This window comes from Hyperolius riggenbachi, chromosome 8 (genome assembly GCF_040937935.1).
Source record: "Hyperolius riggenbachi isolate aHypRig1 chromosome 8, aHypRig1.pri, whole genome shotgun sequence".
Taxonomy (NCBI): domain Eukaryota; kingdom Metazoa; phylum Chordata; class Amphibia; order Anura; family Hyperoliidae; genus Hyperolius; species Hyperolius riggenbachi.
The window spans coordinates 221743813-221769240 of record NC_090653.1 but is presented as its reverse complement, the minus strand read 5'-3'; the positions used below and the strand labels follow the sequence as shown (position 1 = coordinate 221769240).

Sequence of the window (25428 nt, the reverse complement as noted above, 5' to 3'; positions counted from 1 at the left end):
AGTCTATGAGGCATTTCATACCTGTGCTTTGCTACGCGATGGAAGCTTCCAATTTCATGCGTGGGTGACGCAGGAGCAGCATGCCAAGTGGCCAGCATGCACGGTGACATGCGGTGAACCGGAAGTCATGTAAGTCTATGGCGACACAGATTTTTTAAAAACTGTTTGGCGTTCATATTGCGGTGCGCATGAATGCCCTTTCACGCAATTCTTATTTCAGCCACAGGAAGTGAGCGCTAGAGAGCCACACTTCCTGCTTGGCTTGCAGCCAGAATAGAGATTATTGCGCACGGCCACAGTAATCTCCAAAGGCTTCTTTTTGTGTTGTGGTGCAATCAACCGATCGCACCCCACTAAAACCGCAGGTTAGCAGTGTGAAACTGGCCTAAGGATAGGGCTGCTTTGAGCAACATAAATGTACATCAGCATCGATATACATCAAACATACCAGTGCTCAGAGGAATGTGAGGATACGTCCGTTTCATGCTCTACCAGAAGAAGAGATAGCCCGGGAAACGTACAGACTGCCCATTCCTCATGAACACTGAGCACTGGTTTAATTGATGTATATGTTCACTTATTTACATTCATGTTGCTCAAAGCAGCACTGTTAAATTCCACATAAACATCCTTGAGTTACAGAAGTGCCGTATCCACTCAAATCCCAATCTACAGTTTTCTAGAATATTGCGCACGCTAGCTGTCAGAAGCACTGATCCAAGCTCCACCCTGCACAGCCCCCATCATTAGCCAAAGTGCCTGCAAACAACACTCCTACTGAAAGAGGAACTCCAATGAAAATAATGTAATAAAAAAAGTGCTTAATTTTTTTACAATCATTATTTATAAATGATTTAGTCAGTGTTTGCCCATTGTAAAATCTTTCCTCTCCCTGACTTACATTCTGACATTTATCACATGGTGACATTTTTACTGCTGGCAGGTGATGTAGCCGGTAAGAGATGCTGCTTGCCTTTTTGGCAGTTGGAAACAGCTGTTATTTCCCACAATGCAACGAGGCTCCCACAGTGTGATGTCAGTACCTCAGTACTGTGAGGCGCTGACATAATTTGTGGGAGGGGTTTCACCACAAAATCAGACATACAGAGCCCCATGATGATCCATTTGAAAAAAGAAATAGATTTCTCATGGGAAAGGGGGTATCAGCTACTGATTGGGATGAAGTTTAATTCTTGGTTATGGTTTCTCTTTAACACGTTTAAGGGTAGACCTGCCTAGCTGCACTGTAGCAATCAGTGGGTGCTTTCCATATTGCATGAAGGCAGTGGATGCAATAGGAGCATAGCTGCACTTTATATCATACAGCGCCAGTGGAAGCTACTTGAAAAAACTTGTAGAGAGTATGGGACTTTTATACACAGAACACCAATATAATGAGCTTAGACAATGACCACCAATGAAGAGGAGTATGTCAACTGAGCACCACTGCAAGAGAGCATGTAATAAAAGTTTATACAGATGCCACCAGAATAAAGGCAGCCCTTACACAATTCATTACACAGCAACTAACTCCCACCTTTCATCAAGCAGGCAGACAAATGACAGCGCTTCCATGTCTCCCGCTGTACAAATTGAACATAATGTATACCTGTGGCTAGCTGCATTCATTGCTTCAATCTGTATTCAATTTTTTTTTAGATTAGCATTAGTACATAATTGCATCTGTTTTGCATTCAAGGCATGTATTTTGCCCCAGTGGGGCTCTGCATGCCTTTGTTGGTTTTCATTTCAGGTGTAGACTTGAGCGCTGTCATTTGTCTGCCTGCTTGATGAAATGTGTATACCATTTAGGATCAGCAGCACAAGGAAAAATTATGTTTTTATTGTTAGACTAGTGTTAGGTCTTCCCCATGAGGGTCTGTCATTGCCGTGGGGAAGTTCAGTAGGGAATAATCTGTGCACAAATTATTTACTGAAGCAAACACCCTCTTTTGTTATACCTGTTTGAGTGCTAGTTGTGTAATGTTGTCCAGTTTCTGGAGCTCTGCACAATCATGCAGATAGATCATTCGGGTACACCATCTGCATGAAAGCGCTGCCATGACTCCCGCTGAACTATCTCCTACTGTTCACTGTCCCACCACACTGTAAGCTCTTTGGTGCTGCATACTCCTCTGCTACGCCATCATGCTTGGTGACTATTTTTCCCAGGTATCTGATCTACCCCTTTATTTAATCTACAGAGTTATTAAAGCCCATCTCCTGCTTCAATTATCCCCCCACACTCTAAAGTATAATAACAGACAGTAAATATTATAAATGAAGAACAGTTCATGCTATTGCAATGTTTAATGGATAACAAACAAGCAAGGTGTTTAGAGGTTCAAAGGGGGCTTGGGTGCTTTCCTTGCATTGAAGGGCATCCACAGCTATAATTAACCTCTTGAGGACCACAGTGTTAACCCCCCTAAAGACCAGGCCTTTTTTGTGTAATTGGCCACTGCAGCTTTAAGGCCAAGCTGCAGGGCCGCACGACACAGCACACAAGTGATTCCCCCCCAAACAACTGGGGGGCGATCAGACCCCACCAACAGAGAGCTCTGTCTGATCGCCCCCCCTCCCCCCCCCCCCCCCAGTTGTTTAATTGTTTATTTATAGACATTGATGTGTTTTTTTTAATTAAAAAAATCGTTTTTTAAAAAAATTACATTCCCCCCCCCCTCCCCCCCCCAGCCGGCCTATCACAGCGATCGGTGGACAGCTCCGCTCCGCCCATTAAACAGGAGATGCGCGCGCATCGGTGTGACGCGGTCGGCAAGTAGTTAATAGGTAATTCCTGGGAGAGTTGATCCAGGGATATATCTGACTGCCATCTGAAGTTGGGAAGGATTTTTTCCTTTTAAAGCTAGCTGGTCCAGGCCTTGTAAGGTTTTCGCCTTTTCATGGATCACCTGGGATGTGAGAGTTCAGGAAGTTGTTTTTTTTACCCTTGTAGTTGAACTTGATGGACAGATGTCTGTTTTCAACCAAAGTAACTATGTTACTACGTAAAGGTAAAACCTACACGAAAAATTCATGCGTACGAAACGGAATTTAAGCTGGGCGGACGGATAAGAGGGAGCACTCATCTTTCTGGTATATTTATACAGGTGCTATGGGTGGCACAGTGGTGTAGTGGATAACACTCTTGCCTTACAACCCTGGATCCCTGGCTGGATTCTGGTGCAGGACAATTTTTGCATGGAGTGTGTATGGTGTCTCTGAGTAAGTGTGGGTTTCCTCTGAGCACTAGGGTTCCTCTCACAACCAGATAAGGCAATTGGCTTCCCTCAAAATTTGCTGTAAACTATGATGGATTAAGGGCCTGTTTCCGCTTTTTCCAAATACACAGCTTTTCCCCACATGCAAGCTGGACAGGGAAATGCTGCCTATTCAGACAATAGACTTACCATCCGATGTGCATTCTAGTGCGATTCAGCCGGCATGCAGCAGTTTGCCACAGAACACAACTGAATCCCTATAGCTGTGCATGGTAACATTTCTGTGGGCTACCTGCACATGGCAAATTTACTGCTGTTTCCTCTGTGCCCCCCTCCCTTTTCAATGTTAAAGGACTACTATAGCAAAAAAAAAAAAAAAAAAAGCAGTTAGACTAGTTCACCTCCTCATGGGGGATTCTCAGGGTTCTCTGTTTTCAAAAGCATTACGTGAATGGCAGTTGCTAAGTCTAGCTGCCAAAATAGTAAGATACCAGCCAGCCTCCCTACTCGCTTGCACACCTTTTTGGCAGTTGGACTGAGCAACTGCTGTTCAGGAAATGCTTTTGGAAACAAAGAAAACCCTGAGAATCCCCCATAAGGAGATGGACTAGTCCAAAACCTGTCGCTTCTGTCAGATTTTAACTGCTTACTTTTTGCTGTAATGGTCCTTTAACAAGTACAAGCCAAGGAATAGCAGCAGCATCGCTGCCCATTTAGGCTGCTATTATTGTCATTAACGCAAGTTAAATCAAATATAATTTGGGCACTGTGATTACTGAACTGATCAGATTGTGTATTCACATCAGTGCTTGGAGAGTGGCATTACATTACTGTAATTATTTCATTTCCCCCCCATAAATTAGAAATGAAATACAGCTACACATATTTTTGACCAGTACTCTGTGACGGTTAAGTACCTGTGAAGCGAGACATTCTTGATTTTACTTGAGTGTGCAGACAAGTTCATCCCATAGTCATCGATGGCTCCAGCGTGAGCTGCAAACCACAAACTGGTGCCAGCTTAGCCTAATAGTAAGATGCTCAATTGGCAGACGTCCATAGCTGTCACATTAAATACTGAGAACAGCAGAGGCTGCTGGAAGCAGTTGGTGTCACAGCTGTGGCTTCTAGCACTCCTAACAATACCATCTAAATATCAGCTTATGCCCAACCACAGGAAGCTACAAGCCCAGCAGCTGTCCCTACATGCCCACTGTAGAGAAAATACATGCATTGCTTAGCTACATTTTCCCTTCATTTACTTGCTGCTAGCAATCTACTTAGAATGCTCTCTGCAAAGTCTTGACAGCTATGTCATGTCCAGAAAACAGAAAAGCTGCCATACCTTGTACGCCACACTGTTGGATGAGTCCACAATAATAAATAAGGGCTTCCTGGTGAAGGGGTAGAGATCTCCGGGATGAAGGCTGCAAAAAAGGAGTTTGGTAAAACGGACAAGTTAAATATCAGGGTAGAACTCTTATTCCCGACAGGAGGATCAGAACAATAAGAAATATCACACAGCCGAGTGTCATATGTCTGCAATCTTTAATCAAACATCTTATCCCAGAGGATGAGAACAGCAGACGTTTCACAGTACAAATCTTCCAGCTGTACAAGTGCTAAACCCATTCTTTAAATTACAAGATCAAGCCCATGATCAACGAGCAACGCTGTGTCGACAAGCTGCCAATAAATACACATAATAAGGGACCAATGTGAAAGTACTAAAAAGACTGGTACAGTGGAGTTCAGAGACAGCTGGATCAAAACAAAATCTTCTCTCCTTTATATGATGGTTGTTAACAAAGGGCATAATAAAGGACATTAGTAAATATTAGATGTAATTCAGTTATTAACCAACAGTATAGGAATATTAAATGAACAGGAATAAGCCAAATGCTGAAAGCACTTTACTTGCGTGAACATGCAGGCTTGATTAAGTCGAGCATCTATGTTCATACTGTGAAGGGACAACAGTGATATTTGAAGTGCCTAAACTGTTTGAAAGAGGTAATAATTGGTCTTAACTTAGAGAGGACTGCTTGCAGTAATTCCAGACTTTTATTGGATATAAGCACAAGAAGACAAACTGTATTTTTGTGTTTATATCCAATAAAAGAGCATTTTGGGGACCGTTGTGTTTCTACCTACGCTGGAATGGTACCTCTCTTCCAGTTGTCATCATGACACACATTGTAATCCAATCGCGAGCTGAGGAAGTTATGGAGATCCTCAAGCAAAGAGATGTAATAATTCCAGTTTTCAGGAAACTTTAATGCATCTTAGAAATGGACCAGTCAAATACACTTCCCGGTGATTTTGAAAAATTCCAAGATGCATATGATTTACATTAAATCTGCATGCAAGCTGGATTATTAGCGTCTCATTGACCATCAAGAGTCATAAAATCGAGGTTTAACCTCGGCAGTATGGACAAGCCTGACTCCTCCAGGGAAAAATAGCTGAAAACTGAAGTTCTAAGTCAGGTTTCTGTTTTTTCGCATTAAAAGTTGCATGCAAATTTTCTGAAAACCTGCATGTGAAAATTCACACACTAATGCAAATGTTAATGCAAATAAAGTGTAGATATTGTGGCCTGGCAGAAAAAAATATTTTTTTTAAATGATTTTGTGTTTGAAACTTTTATTATACTCAAAATGTATACTAGACCCTTGCTTGACACATTTGGGTAAGTTACAGGCATGAAAATGAATTTAACCACTTTTTGCACAGAAATCTAACAGAAAATACCAGAGAGGTTAACTCTTCAGTATTTATATTATACCAGTTTTGAGTGGAATGATACATTATGGCAAAATTCGGAAACCAGTTTGCACAACATAGCAGCCAGCCTCATAAAGCAGCTGATGTACATGTGCTTATTTCAATGAAGCATCACTTAATATCAGATTATTTTAGGCACTAGTGACAGCAGTAATGTACAGAGGTACTGCCACTGACTGTGAAGCACGAGGTCATGAGTACCCCTCAGTGGTCATAAAATAAATCTATGCAGTAATTATTAAGGTTCAGCCCATAAATGAGCACGTTCTTTTCACACCAGCAACACTGAACACATTGAAGACAGGTTATTAAAATTGGACACCACATTTACAGAACACATTCTCCCCTCACCAGTGCATTTCTTTGTAAGTCTGATTCCTCTTGTGCAAAGCATCCCCATTGACCACGTCCCGATTACTGTTGGTAAGGACCCCTCCAAAATCATAAGGACCTGCAATGATTTAGCAACAAGGCAGCTTCAGCGTGAGACCTCCCCAACCACAGCATGCAATCTACAAACCACCCAGGCAACTTGCAGTGTCAAGCAATCAGTTTAGAGGGTGCAATCGAACAGCTCTTGCATTTACTTAACTTGAGATTCACCAATCCCGCTGTAAACCGCTGATTACATAACAGGAAAAGCTTGCAATAGATGTATTACAGAAAAGCAGCTCCAATTTAAGTGAAAATAAGGCCGGATCCACACTATAAGCACTTTTGTGAGCGCTTGCGTTTGATCAGCGCTTGTTAAAAATCGCTCCCATTCACTTTCATTAAAATTGTGGTAAAAATCGTCGAGATCGCGTACGCGGAAAAATGTACGCCATCACATCAACTTTTATGAGATTTTAATGAAAGTGAATAGGAGCGATTTTTTTAACAAGCGCTCAGCTAACGCTAATCAAATGCAAGCCCTCACAAAAACGCCTATATAGTGTGGATCCGGCCTATGTAGTGTTACTGACCATTTAGTACTATTGTGCCTGTTTCTCTCTAAACTACAGTGTGACTATGTTGCAGCAGTTGAATTTATGAGGTAGGCATCAGGCAAATGAGCTGAAACATAAAAGAAAAAACAGTAAAGATGAACAATAAGATGCACATTTTCCAGGTTTATGCAAATTTTGTTGAAAACTGAACACCACTTAGGAATCGGGCCAATAAAATGCATTTGCTGCCAATCTGGACTGCTTCAATTCCTAGTTTCATGCACAATTTGTCAAAATTTTCATCAAAATTTATATCTCAGTAATTATCATTAAAAACTGGTGTAAATTAGTTGTTTCATGTGCAGTAGCTTGACCTGTGCTTTTCCATCACCATGTGGAGAAACTGGAAGAGACACGCCCAGGTTGATGTAGGAGAAAGTACAGTTATCTCAATAAAAGAAATAAAAGAGGTGTCTTACCCCAATAAGATGTCTAGACTTGATGTAAAGACAAATTTTGTTTATTGCACAATTTCTGACAAGTTTCGTGAGTCCTACCCTCACTTCATCGGGTCAATAATGTGCCAAAGCAATGTAAACAGAACTCAAGGCCCCCTTTATCCTCCATCACCAGACTCTATAGTAAATATGCTTGATAAATGTAACCCAATGTAAATGTAACCCAAATGTAACGGCTAAGGCTTGCCCTTCACTATATCACATAGAAGGCAGCCGTACTGTAGGCTGGAGGATGATTTATACAAGGAAATGTGCAGCACAGGACAAAGAAGAAAAGCTGGGATCATTTCAAACTTCCAATCGGGCACAGAAGACTGCAAAAAACAGGAATTTTTCAGCACACAATTGAATATTGGAAGTGAGAACAGGCTAATTTCACTGTGTTTCTTCTTAAGGAAATCACTCTCCCAGAGTCTTACATAGTTATTTTGGTTGAAAAAAGACATACGTCCATCGAGTTCAACCAGTACAAAGTACAACTCCAGCCTGCTCCCTCACATATCCCTGTTGATCCAGAGGAAGGCGAAAAAACCCCACAAGGCATGGTCCAATTAGCCCCAAAAGGGAAAAATTCCTTCCCGACTCCAGATGGCAATCAGATAAAATCCCTGGATCAACATCATTAGGCATAACCTAGTAATTGTAGCCATGGATGTCTTTCAACGCAAGGAAAGCATCTATATCCCTTTTAAATGCAGGTATAGAGTTTGCCATAACGACTTCCTGTGGCAATGCATTCCATATCTTAATCACTCTTACTGTAAAGAACCCTTTCCTAAATAAATGGCTAAAACGTTTTTCCTCCATGTGCAGATCATGTCCTCTGGTCCTTTGAGCAGGCCTAGGGACAAAAAGCTAATCAGCCAAGCTATTATATTGTCCTCTGATGTATTTATACATGTTAATTAGATCTCCTCTAAGGCGTCTTTTCTCTAGACTAAATAAACCCAGAGTCTATTAAAGTGGACCTGAACTCTTGCACAAGACAGAAGGAAAACAGAAAAATGCACCCTGTATGTACTTAGAAAGTTTAGCCAGTCTAATTCCCCTTCATCTGTGACTAATCACAAGTTGTAATTTGATCTCGCAGATGTGTCAGCTCCTGCAATGGCATAGAGGTAACTGGTAAACACAGGATGTTAACAATCTGTCTGCTTCCATGAAAGCAGGAAGTAGACATGCTGCAGATTTATTGCAGGATTTGTATCAGCTGTAACAAAGAAATGTTTTTCTGTAAAGGTTATTATGCTGTTACGTATGTTTTAGAGCAGTACTATCTACAAAAGGACTGCCACCACTCAGTGTAATGTATAGCTCTTTAAAGTTTTATTCGTATAGGTATGACAGTAACAACAAGACGCTGTTTTGGGCTCCTTAGGCCTAAGAAGGCTGAAACAGCATCTGTTGTTGCTGTCATAACTATACGAATAAAGCTTTAAAGAGCTATACATTACACTGAGCGGTGCCGGTACTTTTGTGGATAGTACTGCTGTGACCCCTTGGTACCAGGGCGAGGACCTTGGCACACCGGTTTCTATTGGAGCCATTGGTGGTGCTCCTGGGCACTTGCAATATGTATGCTTTAGAGCAGAGAGGAAGTTCTGAGTTCAGGTCTGTAGAGCGTGTAGAGCGATGTGCCTATCACATATTACTGTATTTTTTGGACTATAAGACTCACTTTTTCTCTCCCAAAAGTGGGGTAAAAAAGTCACTGCGTCTTATAGTCCAAAGTTCCTGACTTGTGAATGCCTGCCAATACAAACCTCCAACCCACCGCAGTGTTGGATACTCCCTGTACTGTGCCCATGCAGAGGGGGACACAGAGGGACACAAAGGAGCATAGAAGAGGACACAAGGTGGGCACAAAGGGGCATAGAGGAGGACAGCGGTGGACACATGGGGGATACAGGAGGACACAAAGGCAACAGAGGAGGACACAGGGAGACACAAGCGGTACAAGGGGGCATGAGGTACAAAGGGGGCATAATCTACAAGATGCCCCTTCACCATGGATGCACCAGGTTAAGTATATATTTTCCCCTGGTTTTTGTCCTCTAAACCTAGGTGCAACTTATGATCAGGAGTGTCTTATAGTCCGAAAAATACGGTAATTGTAAGTAAAATATTAAGGGATCAAAAAACAGAAACCCCCAAAATACTTTATATGAAAGAGGTACTAAATAACACATACATAATAAATACATATATTAACATATATAATACATTCCCAATAGACCCTGAACAAGCATGCAGATCAGGTGTCTCTGTTAAGTTTATCTGTATGCTTGTTTCAGGGTTGTGACTCAGACACTACTGATGCATGAAAGATCAGCAGGATAGCCAGGCAACTGGTATTGATTAAAAGGAAATACCGTATATTCCGGCGTATTAGACGACTTTTTAACCCCTTAAAATCTTCTGAAAAGTTGGGGGTCGTCTTATACGCCGGGTGTCACTCCAAACTAATGGATGCTGGAATACGGAATTGACATACCGATTGCCTTCCTATTGCTGCAGCAGCGGGGGGAGGTTGTGAATGAACAATCCTTAAGCCGAAGCTTCCTGCACCATTAACATCAAGCAAGCAGCCGCTCGCACGGGTAACACAGCAGCTTCCTGGTTCGGGGATCGCATGACCGATGACGCACACGCTGGTGACGTATGCATTCACAATGTAGATTGCTGGAGGAGGCACTCACTTAGCGTAATTGCGCTGCAGCGCACCAGTCAGCAGTAATTGCGTTGGAGCGCACCAGTCATGTGACACAAAATCAGGAAGCTGCTCTGCTTCTCACGCGAGCGGCTGCTAGCATAATGCTAATGCTTGTGCAGGAAACTTTGACTGTAAACGGATTTTTCTTTCCCCAATGGCTTCAGCACCGGTATGTGTAATAGCTAATGTGGAGGGATGACAGCTTTGCCAGTATGTGTCATTTTAAAAGTGCCGAGGGTGTTTACAGGGATGTATCATATTAAGTGCCGAGGGTGTTTACAGGGATGTATCATATTAAGTGCAGAGGGTGTTTACAGGGTGTAAAAGGGGTAGTCTTATACGGCGAGTATACTTCAAACTCTGTATTTTAACTGGCAAAGTTGGGGGGTCGTCTTATACGCCCAGTCGCCTTATACACCGGAATATACGGTAAATATGGCAACCTACATATCCCTCTCTTGAAAACAAGACAAGGCACAGAACATTTATACTGCATCCTTCTCCTGGTAGACTCAAAGTGCTTCAGGGCAGCAGACACGTAGGGCGTACTCCATGGGCGACCAGGATCATTAGGGAGCCTTTCCCAAAGACTCCTTGCTGCTTTATATAGTGGCTCAAATCCTACATCAAAAGTAACAACCTTACCAGTACACTATCCAGCTGACTCTGTTCAGGGGTACTTTTATAGGAGAATGAAGAAAACAAACTCCATTCAGTGTGCCAGGTAGGACTTATAGTGTACCCGAGGGGACATGTGCCATGATGAGATAAACGTGTATGTACACTGCAAAACATATTAATAACCAGGCTGTTTTACTTGTTGTATTTTGCTGCCGGAAAGAGTTCATTTTTAGGCAGGGAAGTGACAGCCTCTGTCTTGTCAGTACCTTGTTGGGAATATAGTAAATCTCACTGATAAGCAAATCACAGCCATAAAAGTTTTCCTGGCAAAACACAATTTCTGAGAGCGGAAGGAGATAAGTCAGTAGTTCCTGTATTTTAACTCTGGGACTCTTAATAGACCGCCACTGAGCAGAGGCAACAAAACATTCAATCTGCTTTGTAAATGTTTAAATATATAAAACCATGGGATATCTAAAAAAGTCATTTTAGGAGTAGGAGGATAAATATAAATGTTTATCTCAGTTTATTTTCACCTCGAGTTCACTTTAAAACAAGGACCTGAGGACTACAGTACAAGAAAGCATCTAAATTGTTGTCACTGTCACACTGTGTTGCCCAACCTCACTTACTAGAGTATCCCAATGGCATTTGAACATTAGAATCCCTTGGTGTATTACAGCTTTGTGATACGTTTGTGACATGACTGTCTTTAATGTATGGATATCCTTCCCTTTAATGTATGGGATTGCTGTTCATGTATATAAATGTTAAATGTGTATTATTCTCTGTGTAGTACTGGATGGGTTAATTTGGTTCATCACAGCAACTGGAGAAGTTGCTGTAATTGTTGCTGTATTTTCTGCCCTTGTGCAGAGTAAGAACAATGAATTGCTGTGCAATAAGTTACATTTGCTCACATTCCTTGTCCACAAAGCAACATGTTCTTCTTGCCCTTGGGTAGAAGAAAAACATGTTCTGTTTACGCGCTGGATTGGCAATATATGGTCTTTCTGCGCTTGCGTGCAGTGAGAGCATGTTGTGATCACGCGCTGAAGTAGCAACATGTGGTCTTTCTGCGCTTGCATGGAATAAGATCATGTTGTGATCACGCGCTGAGGCAGCAGCAGCATGTGTTCTTTCTGCGCTTCTGATTAGCTGCTTATGCGCTTGCGCGGTTATGACGATTCTGTCTGTTAAAGGTAGGGGGAAACCAGGAAAACCCTTTGACTTCAGGATCTTTCCAGATGATCAGCAGACAAACTGTTCGTGTATGTTCCAGCTGTTTCCCCTTCGAGGTCGCTGAGGTCCCCCGATTCTCCCTGGGTGATGCTACAACAGCTTGGTAACGTGTTGATGGATTCTTCTAATTACTCAAACTAACTATGATTCTGCGGGCTTAGATAATATTGTAACTGGATTGTAGGACTAAATAAACTATTCCTTTGAGTTGAATATACATGTTTTGCTACAATTTTGTTTATTCCCATCTTTGAATGGTGAGTGAAGTTAGAGGGTTTAAAAACCCTATTTGCTTAGGCAAAACCAGCTTCAAAAAACATTTATCGCATTTTACTACATTAAAAATATTCACATTCTGATACTGTCCAGTAGATTGCTTGCACAGAGGGATTAAAACACACCAATCTGTGATTTCCATTTGATCTGCCTTTTTAATCAACCCACAAAAGAGCAGCTTCGATAGGCACCCTTAAAGCTGATCACATGACTCAAGCATCTAAACACAATTTATCAAGATGATCATAGCACATCCACTACATGCATCATTTATAAAGCAATAACTGCAGCACTAAGGCATTCTAAACTGGAGGAAATATCAGCTGATGTCTATGCAGAGTCAATGTTTATTCAGTTTTTGGACAAAAGCTAAAATATAAATAAGATGTTTTGTTTTTTTAACTCTACGTTATACTAACTAGACAATAGCTCTACGTGAGGCATAACACGTCATGAAGAAGCCGACAAAATATCCAGATGCTCTGCATAGACATCCCAGCCCTACAGAATATGACAAGTCAAATCATAGCTACTACCTTCACTTTTAGTACTTCTCTAAGTAGGTCTATCTTACGAGAGTAGCTGCTGAAAAAGTTTCTTTAAGCAGAAGAAGTAAAAGGCACCTTGAATGAATGTTAAAAGCACTAAGGTAAAATGTTAACATCAGCAGTCTTTAACCTGCAAGCATCTTCAAACATAATATTTTGTTTGAAGATGTTGCACTCATTTTAACCTCAGCCAGCAGAACTCGTTCTGTCCAATGATTTCATACAGAGCAGCGCTGGGAGAGTTTTAACCACTTCACCACTGAGGTTTTTTTTCCCTCTGAGCAATTTTCACCTTTCAGCGCTCCTCCCTTTCATTCTCCAATAATTTTATCACTACTTGTCACAGCAAAATGATTTGTATCTTGTTTTTTTCGCCACCAATTAGGTTTTCTTTGGGTGGTACATTATGCTAAGAATTATTTTACTCAAAATGCATTTTAATGGGAATAGTAAGAAAAAAAGGGAAAACATTTCATTATTTCTGTTTTCAGCCACTATAGTTTTAAAATAAAATGTTCTACTTTGGGTAAAAGCCACACGTTTAAAATATTTCCGTAGTACAATGTATGGCGCCAATATTTTATTTGGAAATAAAGGTGCATTTCTTCAGTTTTGCATCCATCACTAATTACAAGTCCATAATTTAAAAATTAACATTAATATATGCTCTTGACATACATATTAAAAAAAGTTCAGCCCCTAAGGTAACTAATTACGTATTTTTTTATTCAAAATGTTTTGGGGATACTATGGGGGAGTGTGGGAGGGAAGTAGTTAATTTTAAATGTAATTGTGGGTCTTTTATTAAAATATATTTATGTAGGTGTAATTTTACAATTTGGCCACAAGATGTCATTGCGCATTACTTTCTGTTGCGTACTATTAATACGCTAAACAGGAAGTAATGCATGGACGTGCAACTCCGGAACATACAATGCATCTCATTGATGCCTGCGATCATTGATACGGCGGCTTAGATCAATGAATGGGAACTGCGATCCTATTTACTGATCTCCGGGCGGTAACGTGAAAGAGCACAGGAGCGTGCACACGAGCAAGCGGGAGCACGGACAGTGGCGGTTGCAGCGGAGGTGCATACATCTACGCTTCGACCGCTTAGAGCAGTGGACCTCAAATGCGCCTCCCCCCCCCTCCCCGAGGCTTTTTCACTGGCCCCCCAAACACAAAATGTATAACTTATAGATGCGGCCCATTGCACCTTTAAATATCGGTGGCCTGCATATAGAATAGCAGTGTGGCCCATTGCACCTTTAAATATCGGTGGCTTGCATATAGAATAGCAGTGCTGGCCCTACCCATCCACATACTGTAGAAGCCAGCGAGCAGTCATTTGCTGGCTTCCAATCCAATTCCCCATCAGGTGACACTGCTGTCCAACTGAACGGTCTTAAGTATGTTCACCCGGCCCTTGACTGAAAAAAGTTTGGGGACCCCCGGCTAAGAGAAAGTCTGGAGGAGCGTAGATATACTGTACTGAGGCACGCAAGTGGTTAATAGTTACATGTTCCAGACGGTGGACTGACTTCTCCTCTTCATCCACCCGCAGAGCTGCACCTATTCCACCACCGGGTGGCGCTGCACCACTGACAATATCTTCTGAGCCCGGATCACATGAAATAACATTTTAGCAAAAGTCAGAAGAGGATGCCAGTAGTGCAGCGCTACAGGTGGATGAAGAGAGGAAGCCGGTCCAGCGTCGGAACAGGTAACTATAACCGCTACCTGTGCCACTCTGCACACCCAGCCTAGCCAGGAACACTTCCCCAGCGGCAGGAAAAATTTGGCCCTGCAGCCAAATAAAGTACGTTTTTCTTTATTTGGCTGCTAAAAGGTTAAAGGGGCGGTATGGCAAAAACCTGTAAAAATGTAAAACTCATATGAACACATACTTTTCTCCTAGACCTAGTGTAAATGTAATTTTTTTTTCACTTTTTATGTAGCTGTTACTCACAGTAGATATTACAATCAACTCTGGATCCCTTGCCAACAGGTTTTGGACAAGTCAATCTCCTCATGGGAAATTCTCAGGATTTCTTTTATTTTCAAAGGAACTCTTTGACTGACAGTGACACAGTCCTACCGCCAGAATAGTTGAGCACAATGAGGCTGGCTTGCATTTTTTGTATAGGAACTTTGAAAATCCCACATAAGGTTATGGACTAATTCAAAACCAGTCAGGAAGAGGTTCAGAACTGTCAGATTTTAATACCTGCTGTAAATGACAAGCACACAGTAAGTAAAAAAGAAATTGCAGTGTGTATATATTGGGACAGGTGCATGTACGTCTACATTTGCATCTTACATCTTACAGTTTTAGGCCATGGTGCCCTTTAAAGCCTACCTGAAGTTTATTTAATATAATGAAACGGATGGTGAGACCCCACATTATGCAGCCTTATCACTGTGCCTGCTTTACTGGTTTTACAAAATTAGGATCCACTGAGCCCAACTGGGTAATCATTCCATGGCCCCATCTCCTCCATCTCCCTTCGCCACGTCATGCACTGGCCTCTGCAGCAGTGCAAAGCCTAGAGAGTGATCACGAATGCCGACTTCCTCAACATCACTTGACCACTCTTTAGCATATCCACTGCTGCAGAGGCCAGTGCATGATGTGGCAAAGGGAGATGGAGGAGATGGGGCAAAGGGAGATGGGGCAAGGGAAGATGGGGAGTTGGGGCAAGGAGAGATTACAACACTACAATTAAATTAATGCTGAAATCGATCAGGAATCAGCCTGCAGTGTATGGGCAACCAACCATCCTTGTTTGATCTATGGTCCCATTTCACCATGATTCTTTTCTGCTCACAACAATATAATGGGCTCTATTTACAAAGGTATGTTCGGTAATTTTTTTCCCTGTTAAAATACCACATTCAGTATTTAGGACTTTTTTTGCCGAATTCACAAAGATTTTCCCACATGCGGTAAATGATTGAACTATTTGTTTGGTAAGCGTATGTAGGGCACAGAGTGCTCACACGGGAGTTTGCTCTAATGCTTCTGCGTTATCAGCACGGAACTGACAACTTGCAGAAAGAAGAGAGGAGCTTCATGGGAGCTGGCTGACAGGTGAGAGAATTTCCTGTGCTGTGCAGCCGCAGGAGAACACTGGGAGCAGGCATGTGACGAGAGGGAGAGAGACGCTGTCCCTGCTAGGAAGTAATGCACAGCTGTGTAATGTAAAAATGTAAAAACAAAACATTCACTGCATTCCTTTAGACAGAATGGTTCCTCCAGGCATCTCTGTGTATCGGGCATTTCCCTGCAGTTCTAAAGGGGTACAGTGAAACCTTTTTGAATGGGCTCTTCTGCTGGATCTCAGATTTGGTTACATTTGATGTCCCGCCCAGCAGGACATTGGCACCAATGACAATGCTGTCTGTTTTCTCTGTCATTTACACCGCAAGTCTAATTGTAAGTTACCAACAGCTCCAAGCTGGTCTTAAAGGATTCATGAGCTGAAAAAATGTACTGCTGATTTAGTTACCTGGTGCTTCCTCCAGCTCCCTTGCAGCAATTCTGCTGTCAGACCTGGCCATCGACTCGGCCTGGGTGTCGGCCGCCACGGAGGGGACCCCAGAAGAGTGGCTGACGGCGGTACTGTGGTGAGGGGCATGGAGGCTTCTTGGTGGAGGAGGTAGAACCAGGTAAGTAAATCAGCAGTACATTTTCCTGGCTCATGTATCCTTCAACTACGGAGCACTTTTACTTGTTTTACCAAATGCTGACATTTATTGAGATATTCACCGCAAATGTCAGTAATTTACCTCACTGGTTGGTAATTTTACTTTTGCATGTGGTAACAGGTTTATTGAATGGATTATACTGAACATGTTCTAAAACTCTAAAACTCATCTGTTTTCTGCATTACCACATTCTGTAATACTTTGTGAACTGAGGCCAATCTCTCAGATTTAATATTCTTACTACAAGCCAGAAGATGAGTTAACGTGCATGGAAGCCAACCAATTAACCGTTTGGTATGTTTTTGGATTAGGATAGAAAACCATGGGAACAACATATGATCTATTTTAATAAAATAGCCCCAGGTGGAATAAAGCCCAGGATTCCAGTGCTGCAAGCATGGCCACTCTCTAAGCATGCTTGATGTCAAAACGCAGATATTTAAAGCATTGCAGTAGTTGAGTAGTGATGGTCATGTCAAGGAGAACTCATGGACAAGCATGTGATCAGCTTGGTCATGTGACAGATATGTAAAAGCCTGTATTCATTCCAGACTAAGGTGGCCGATAATGACCGCTGCAGCCGACAGTCAGGTGTGTGTACAGCAGCCGCCAACCCACGAGCAACTCACCCCCGTGACAGCCGATCTCATTGTCTGCACCACCCCCCTGCCCGCTGCGTGATTTCATGCCGCTCTCTCGCCCCCCCCCCCCCCCCCCGCATCGTCAGCTGACTTGCATCTGTACAGGCCAGGCAGTGATGACGTCCTAGGGGATCAGGTCCTGATCCCAGATGGGCCACATAAGTCGAGAGGTGTATATGCACCTCTGGTCTGATTAGCTAATCATGATCATGGGCTACAGCAGGATATGATCACAGCCAATTCGAGCTTTGCAAATCTATCAGCCGATCAAACAAATCACATGCTACTCCACTAGGTCTCCTAGACATGACCATCGCTTCAGCTGAGTAGACCTGCGTGTTTCTATAGCTGGGCGCTCTTTGTCACAGTACTGATTACATATAAGGAGCTGCTGATTGCTGCAACCAATTACAATATACTGAAATTGCAGTTTTAAGTAAACTGACCCTTTGTCTCTACAACACAATCATAACTAATGCAAGTAGTAGGCAGTGTCTGCAAGCCTGTCATGCTATACCTTGTCTTCCATGCTCAAGGATAAGCCATGCATGCTGGAGCTTGGCAATGGATAGCATGCTTCAGATAAAGGAATGCATGTTTAATCCAGCTGATGAGCAGTGATTTATGGATGCAGAACTTTATACTGGTTCCTGATTGTAAAGTTTATTCATAGGAGCATTATAAACAAAGCTCGTCCATATTACTCTATTATTCTGGCATAAACAAAAAAAACTACAGGGCTACCTTACAAAGTTAAAGGAAATGAAAAGTGAGGGGATTAGGTTCAATCAGAAGTTAGGTTTCATCTTTCAAGCAAATCTGAAGCAAAAAAATAAAAAAACAAACTGTGATATAATGAATTGTATGTGTAGTACGGATAATGAATAGAGCATTTGCAGCAAAGAAAAGAGTCATATATTTTGTATTTTTAGTTATATAGCTGTTATTTCTTATAACATGAAATAATTGTCCCATTTGCAGTTTTAAAACCACACTCTGTCTTTTAACCACTTAACGACCGCCTAACGCCGATAGGCGTCTGCAGGTCGAAGTGGTGTTACCATGGCCGTTCCATGTCAGTTCATGGAGGGTGTCTCTGTGAACAGCCTGCGAGCCTTCAATCGCGGCTCGCAGGCTAATTGTAAACACGCGGGAAAGAAATCCCCTGTGTTTACATCATACAGCGCGCTGCTGTGCCTATCAGAGGCGGTGCAGGACGGATCGCCGCCCTGTGCCGCCCACAGCAAGGAGGGGAGGGAAAGGGAGCGAGGCTGCGAATCGCTGCGGAGGGGGGCTTTGAGGAGTCCCCCCGCTCGGCCACACAGAGCGGCAGCGATCAGACCCCCCCAGCAGGACATCCCCTAGGGGGGAAAAAGGGGGGGGGGGGGGAAGTCTGATCGCCCTGCCTTTCACACGATCTGTGCTGCGGGCTGGAGAGCCCACGCAGCACAGGTCACCAGAAAATCCCCTGGTCGTCAAGTGGTTAAGCTATAAAACAAACAGAAATAATGACCCTTTGAACTTTCCTGCAGTAAGACCTTATCTCAAGCAGTATCTCACCTTTTCTTGGCTTTTTTTTTGGGGGGGGGGGGGGATGGGGGGGGGGGGTCCAATAGCTCAGAGAAGATCTTTTGCATAGACAACATCTGAAGTTTCTTAACTCTTCCTGTACTGGAAAACTACATGAGACTCTGTTCTTTGCTACTAATGTTCTATTTCTTAGCTGTACTACACATACAACACATACAAATCATTACCTCATAAGTGTATTTTCGCTTCAGGTTTGCTTGTAGTGTTTATAAGAAAAATGAAAGCTGTAATCTGATAGGTTACTGAGGTATGTATTTCACTTGTCAAAACACTGTTGAGTTTCTTAATTTGTCTGACGTCACTAAAATGTGAGGCTGTTGACTATGACAAGCAACTGTGTTATTTTTTTTCCTATCGCTTAATATTAGAACAACGAAATGTGGAATCTGTCTGGATGTTATGGTCTGAAATATGCTCGATTTTCCTGGCAGATTCAATCATTATGATGGAATTTGCCAAATATTGATTCCACAGCGTGGCCACCCGCTCAAAATTGATCGATTAAGGCCAGAAGTCATTCAGCACATGTAAGACTAACTCTGGAGGGATCTGCAGGGGTACAAAAAAGTACAGCCTGGTCATTAGCATAAGAAATTGTCTCTTCTACCTGTGGAGGTCCCTTCCTCCAGAGTAAGACTTACATGTGCTGATTAACTGGGCTAAATAATAAAACTTTTTCTTTCCAGCAACCATGGCAGAAGCTATTGCATAGAGTTAAAGGAACTGCCTTTGATACACGAGGTCGTGAGTTTAATTATGGGGCTATCTAATTTATCTGCCTAATTATTTACATACCTCTCAGACCACACCTTCAGAAGTGTGTGTGTGTCTATTTAAGAGGAGAGAGAGGAGAGAGAGAGAGAGAAAGAGAGAGAGGGAGAGAGAAGCCAGTGGGGAGGGGACTACAACCTCAGCAAGGATGGTTACTGATGGAGAGAAGCTGTCACATGATGTAAATTAGCAAGTTCCAAGAGAATTTAAAATAGAAAGCTCTGCTAGAAAAGTATTGTTTTACCTAGCATCTACATGTTAGTAGGGTGATCAGAATAACATTTTTCACAATAGTGTCCCTTTAAAAACAGAATAAAATTAAATCTTTATTAGTAGTTAATGAGGAAGCAGACTCTCCTGCTCCCTATGGGTTTGTTGCTGAAGGTTAGAACTTGGGAATTTTGTTAGCCCTGGACTGTACCTGCACATAAGGGCCTCACCTACCATGGCCAAGTAATGAATATATTAACCATAGTTTTTTTCCCCTTCAAAAGCTCTCCCCATTCATTCGGTAATAACTTTATCGCTAATTATCATACTAAAATGATCTATATATTTTTTTTTTGCTGGACAAACTAGGCTTTCTTTGGGCAGTACTTTATGCTAAGAATTATATTTTTTATATGCATTTGACTGGAAAGAAGGAGAAAAAAATGGAAAAAAAAAATCACAATTTCTCAGCTTTCAGTCATTGTAGTTTAAAAATAAAATGTGCTCGTGTAGATAAAACAGACACATTTTATTTGCCCATTTGTCCCGGTTATTACAATGTTTAAATTGTGTCCCTAGTACAATGTATGGCGATAATATTTTATTTTGGGTTTGGGGTGAAGGAGTTAAAAAAAATAATGAAAATGTATTTAATTTTTTGTGGTAAGTGTATAATTATGTATTTGGAAGTAGTTTTACTTTTTGGCCACAAGATGGTGCTTTACTAACTCCGTTTTCTAAAAATAGACAACAGAACCAAGTGTTTACATGTGTTCATAAACAAGGATGTAGAAAAGCATGGCAGAAGTTGCTAAGTGATTAATTTATTTCAGATCAACCTTTGTTTTCTGCCCTAGCCATACTAAAATAAAATCAGGTCAATTGCCTTCCGCTGACTAGATGCATTTCCACAAAGAACCCCACTGGATGCAATTACAGGCTTTAAAGTTCATGCTTAACTAGACCACTATTGTGTGTGTTGGTAGCTTTGCATTTATGCAATGTGATGACTTGGATGGACAATGACAGCCATGTAAATATATGAATGTTGAGTCAGCTCCTGCACCACTGGAGGGGCCAATATCACAGAGCAGAGCGCTAACATTGGCCAAGACAGCAGTCCTGTACATGCGGGGCAGGCTGCTCCAGCAGTGAGGCACTCATTGCACAGCATGGAATAAAGAAGACTGAAGCCCTGTGAATGACAGGGAGCATTCCTTTATCGTACCTTCATAGTCTGAGCGACCTGTGGGGAAGACGCCCGTGGCAGACAAGTAGATCAGAAGGGCACTGTTTGCGGGCAACTCCTGCAGATAGAATCAATGATACATTTTACTACTTCCATCACGTACACTGACATGAACAAGTGTTTAAAGGATACCCGAGGTGACATGATGAAATAGACATGGGTATGTACAGTGTCTAGCACACAAATAACTATGCTGTGTTCCTTTTTTTCTTTCTCTGCCTTAAAGAGTTAAATATCAGGTATGTAAGTGGCTGACTCAGTCCTGACTCAGACAGGAAGTGAATGGCTTCTGAGAGCAGGAAAGAGATAAAAAAGGTCAACAGTTCCTAGATTTTAGCCCTGGCATACTGCAATAAATGTGTGATTGGGCAAAAACAATAAAACAGTTAAAACTTAAAAAGTAGATTTAAACATAAAATAAAACAGTGGAATATCTTTAAAAATCATTTTTAGGAGAAGGAAAATAGATACAATTGTTTATTTCATTAGTTTATTTTCGCCTCGGGTGTCCTTTAAGAAAATAACAAAAACACAAAACTATTTAAAGGAAATCTGTAGTGGGAATCGTGGTAGTTGTCTAGAATATTTTTCTTAAAACATCCTAGGCATGATCAGTGAGATACAAATAATTTCTGCTAACATTCAAATTTCATGTAATTAATGTTATGCAGCTTGAAATTGGACCAATGAAAATTGTCAAAAAGTTATTCTGATTGGTCCAATTTCAAGCTGCATATAGTTTTTATGTCAAGCTCCATACACTTCCAATGCCATGTGAACCACAACTAATTCCAGGTACGACAATGCAATAAAGTGAATTCTGATGTAGATGACATCATATACTGCACAGAGCATTCCTTACCCCAGTCAGTTTAGCAAAGTTTAAAGAGTTACTTAAAGTGATGCTGAAGCGATACAAAAACTTATGATGTAATAATTTGTATGTGTAGTACGGATAATTAATAGAACATTAGTAGCAAAGAAAATAGTCTCATATTAAATTTTTTAGATATATAGCTTTTTTTTTTTACAACATTGCATAATTGTGTCATATTTGCAATTGCAAGCCACTGTCTGTATTTTAAACTATAAAAAAAGAAGAGTTAATGATCCTTTCAACTGCTCTTATCTAAATCTGTCTCTGACTGTTTCTTTGATGTATAAGTGCTCCAGAAAATAGCGAATCAACGGGTCAGAGACGCTCCTTTGCATAGATAACAACTGAAGTTTCTTAACTCTTCCTGTACTGGAAACAATATTAAACTCCTATCTGTAGTACTAATGTTATATTTCTTAGCTGTACTACACATACAAATTATTATATAATTAACTTTATTTTCACTTCAGATTCTCTTTAAATCAACAAAAAAAGCAGTTTAATTTACCTGGGGCTTCTTGCAGCCCCCCTGCAGTCATTCGGTGCCCACGCCATCCTTCCATGATCCTCCAGTCAGCAGCTGCGACCCCCTCAAAGCTGGCTGGTCGTGGCCAGTCCCAGGATACTGCGTATGAGCGACCCAAACCCTGATCACACTCCAGTTGCTGGCAGCATTCTGTGCATGCGCAGTAGCAATTTTCCTGTACTGCACATGTGCAGTACCCTGCCGAGCGTGGGGACGTGACAAGGAGGTATGTGGTCGGCCAGCATTAAGTGGCACACCACTGCTGGCTGGAGGGTCGCGGAAGACGGCATGAGCACAGGATGACTGCAGGGAGCTGAAAGAAGCCCCAGGTAAGTTATACTGCTTTTTTTAGACAAAGAGAAACCGTGACCAAGAATTGAACTTCATCCCAATCAGTAGCTGATACCCCCTTTCCCATGAGGAATCTTTTCCTTTTCACAAACGGATCATCGGGGGGTTCTCTATGGCTGATATTGTGGAGAAACCCCTCCCACAGTGGAATGTCAGGACCATGGTCATGACAGTTTCCTGTCTGTGAACCTCATTGCATTGTGGGAAATAACAGCTGTTTACAGCTGGGTCCAACTGCCAAAAAAAAAAACAAGCAGCATCTGCTTCCACTGACATCACCTGCCAGCAGTAAAAATGTCACCATATGATAAATATCAGAATGTAAATAAGGGAGAGGAAATATTTTACAATGGGAAAACACTGACTAAATCATTTACCGGTATACACAATTATTGTAAAAATGAAGCACTTTTTTATTACATTATTTTCACCGGAGTTCCTCTTTAAGATTTCCTTTAAATTTGGTATGTTGCTCAACTGTCTTAAATGCTTTTTAGAACAGGGCAATATTTTTCACATGATGTGGACCTGTAGGGTTGTCAGTGCATACTGGACGCAAATTGTTAAGTTTCTCGTATGCACCCGTAATATATTGTCTATGGGCGAGAAGTATTAAAAAGGCAACACGAATGGAGAGTCAAATGGAGGCAGCCATATTCATTTCCTTTTAAATGATGCTAGTTGCCTAGCTGTCTCTCAATCCTGTGTCTAATACTTTTAGCCATAGACCCTGAATGAGCATGAAGATCAGGTGCTCTGACTCAAGTCTGACTAGATTATCCACATGCTTGTTTCAGGGTTGCGGCACTACAGATGCCAGAACATCAACAGGACTGCCAGACAACTGGCAAAAAAAATTATAGTAGCCTCCGTATCCCTCTCAGCACAGCTTTACTTTATGTATGCACAGTAAATAATCAGATTTTAGGATTTTCGAGTCAGGTCTGTGAAAAATAGATTCCGATTGGTTGACGCCAGTAATCACAACTGCATGGAGATCTGGATCATCCACAAGGCAAATCTAGGCAGCTGCCTAGGGCCTGCAAAGAGTCTAGGGGCCTGGTGGATACTAGCCCCCTCCAAATCTAATAAAAAAATATAGGTGACCATAAGCGGTGGTCAAAAAGTGCTATCTTGCCTAGGGCCCCATTTCATGTTAATCGTTTTCTGATTGCATGTGCCTCAATGACAGTGTACGGCACTATCTGTGTGGCATCCTCGGCCTACTACCTTCCAAGTCATCTTATATAACTAGGTCAGCCTCCACCTCTGGTGCACTCACCTTGAATGATGCAGCAAGGAAGGTAAAAAGCTGGCTGAAGGTTGGTTTATATAGGAGATATTTGTGAGGGTTTTCTCTTTTTGTTGGCTTCTCAGCTGGATCCTTGAAGAGGAGAATTTATATCACTTGAAAGTTTATGAAACATAAAAACAAATGAACAATAACATACACAGAGCCTGGTAACAAAGAAATTGTACGCGGACTCAAAAAAAGGTGACAGCCAAAAAGAGAGGTTACTCAGGCTAGACCAGATTTATCAGTTAAAGCAGGGGATCTCAGACTGGGTGCGATCCCACAGACTTGGAGCACCTGTACGGGAGATCGACCTACAGACACTGTATAATTGACCTGAGGAAGCGAGTAGGACCTGTGAAATGCGTCGTCTTTTGTGTCCAATATTCATATCCCCCACTCTGTGTGTTTTAAGACTATTTATCATATTTTTCGGCATATAAGACTTCTTTTCTTTTCTCCCCCAAAAAAGGGGATAAAAAGTCATTGCGTCATATATGCCAAATACAGGGAGTTCCCGACTTACGAACACACTCCAATACGAACCCACTGACCCACCACAAGTAGCAGTAGCATGACTAACCTAATCCATCAGAGCCCATGGCGATCAGAGACCTCCCCTTCACTGTTCCCCTAGATCGCGTCATCAGCAGAAGCCAGCACTAGGGGAGCCGTGAGGGAGAGAAAAGGTCTCTGATCGCTGCGGACTTCAATGGATTAGGTGAGCTGTGCTGCCACTGCTTGAGGACAGAAGGGGACACATGAGGTAAAAGGTGGGGGCAATAATTGGAGTAGGACATCTACAAGACACTCCTGGACCATGCATGCACCAGATTTCGTATATTTTTTTTCCCTGGCTTTTACCTTCTAAACCTAAGTGCATCTTATAGTCTGGAGCGTCTTGTATGCTGAAAAACTTGGTAATTTGTTTAAACTGTTTTTAAAAATGTTATATCCCTGTGGTGCCTCCTCCCACCAAACTCAGTCTTTCCCTACATCTAGGGACTTCCCTCCCTGGTATCTATACCCAGAGGCTTTGATTTTTTTCTGGAGAGCGTCCGACAACAATGTAAAGAATAATCCTGCCTTATATTGTGGTTGCCATCTAGCAACCCACCCCTGTAAGTAGCACTCTCTCTACTAAATTATGCAAGTGCTGTATTGGCAGTGGCACTCCTGGTCTTTTCCTTCTCTGGTCCTGAAGACCATCCTTTGAAGTTCCTCCACCGGACACACCCACTATTTGTGGCAATGGTATCTAACAATGGATTATTCATACTGATCATTTATTCATATAAGTGCATGTACGGCCACCATAACACAAGCCATGCAATAGTTTCCCTTTACAAAAAA

At 41.9% G+C, this 25428-nt stretch overlaps 1 protein-coding gene across 3 annotated transcripts in view; it reads right to left on the bottom strand.

Moving 5' to 3' along the window:
* SCAI (suppressor of cancer cell invasion) overlaps positions 1-25428 on the bottom strand; it is a 252826-nt gene that overhangs the window by 42480 nt on the left and 184918 nt on the right. For all 3 annotated transcript variants that reach the window (XM_068248199.1, XM_068248201.1, XM_068248200.1), the window contains 4 exons: positions 24064-24165; positions 21007-21085; positions 6360-6459; positions 4567-4648 (listed from right to left, as the gene is read on the bottom strand). In XM_068248199.1, coding sequence (XP_068104300.1) covers positions 4567-4648; positions 6360-6459; positions 21007-21085; positions 24064-24165 — 363 coding nt within the window. The remainder of the gene's footprint in view (positions 1-4566; positions 4649-6359; positions 6460-21006; positions 21086-24063; positions 24166-25428) is intronic.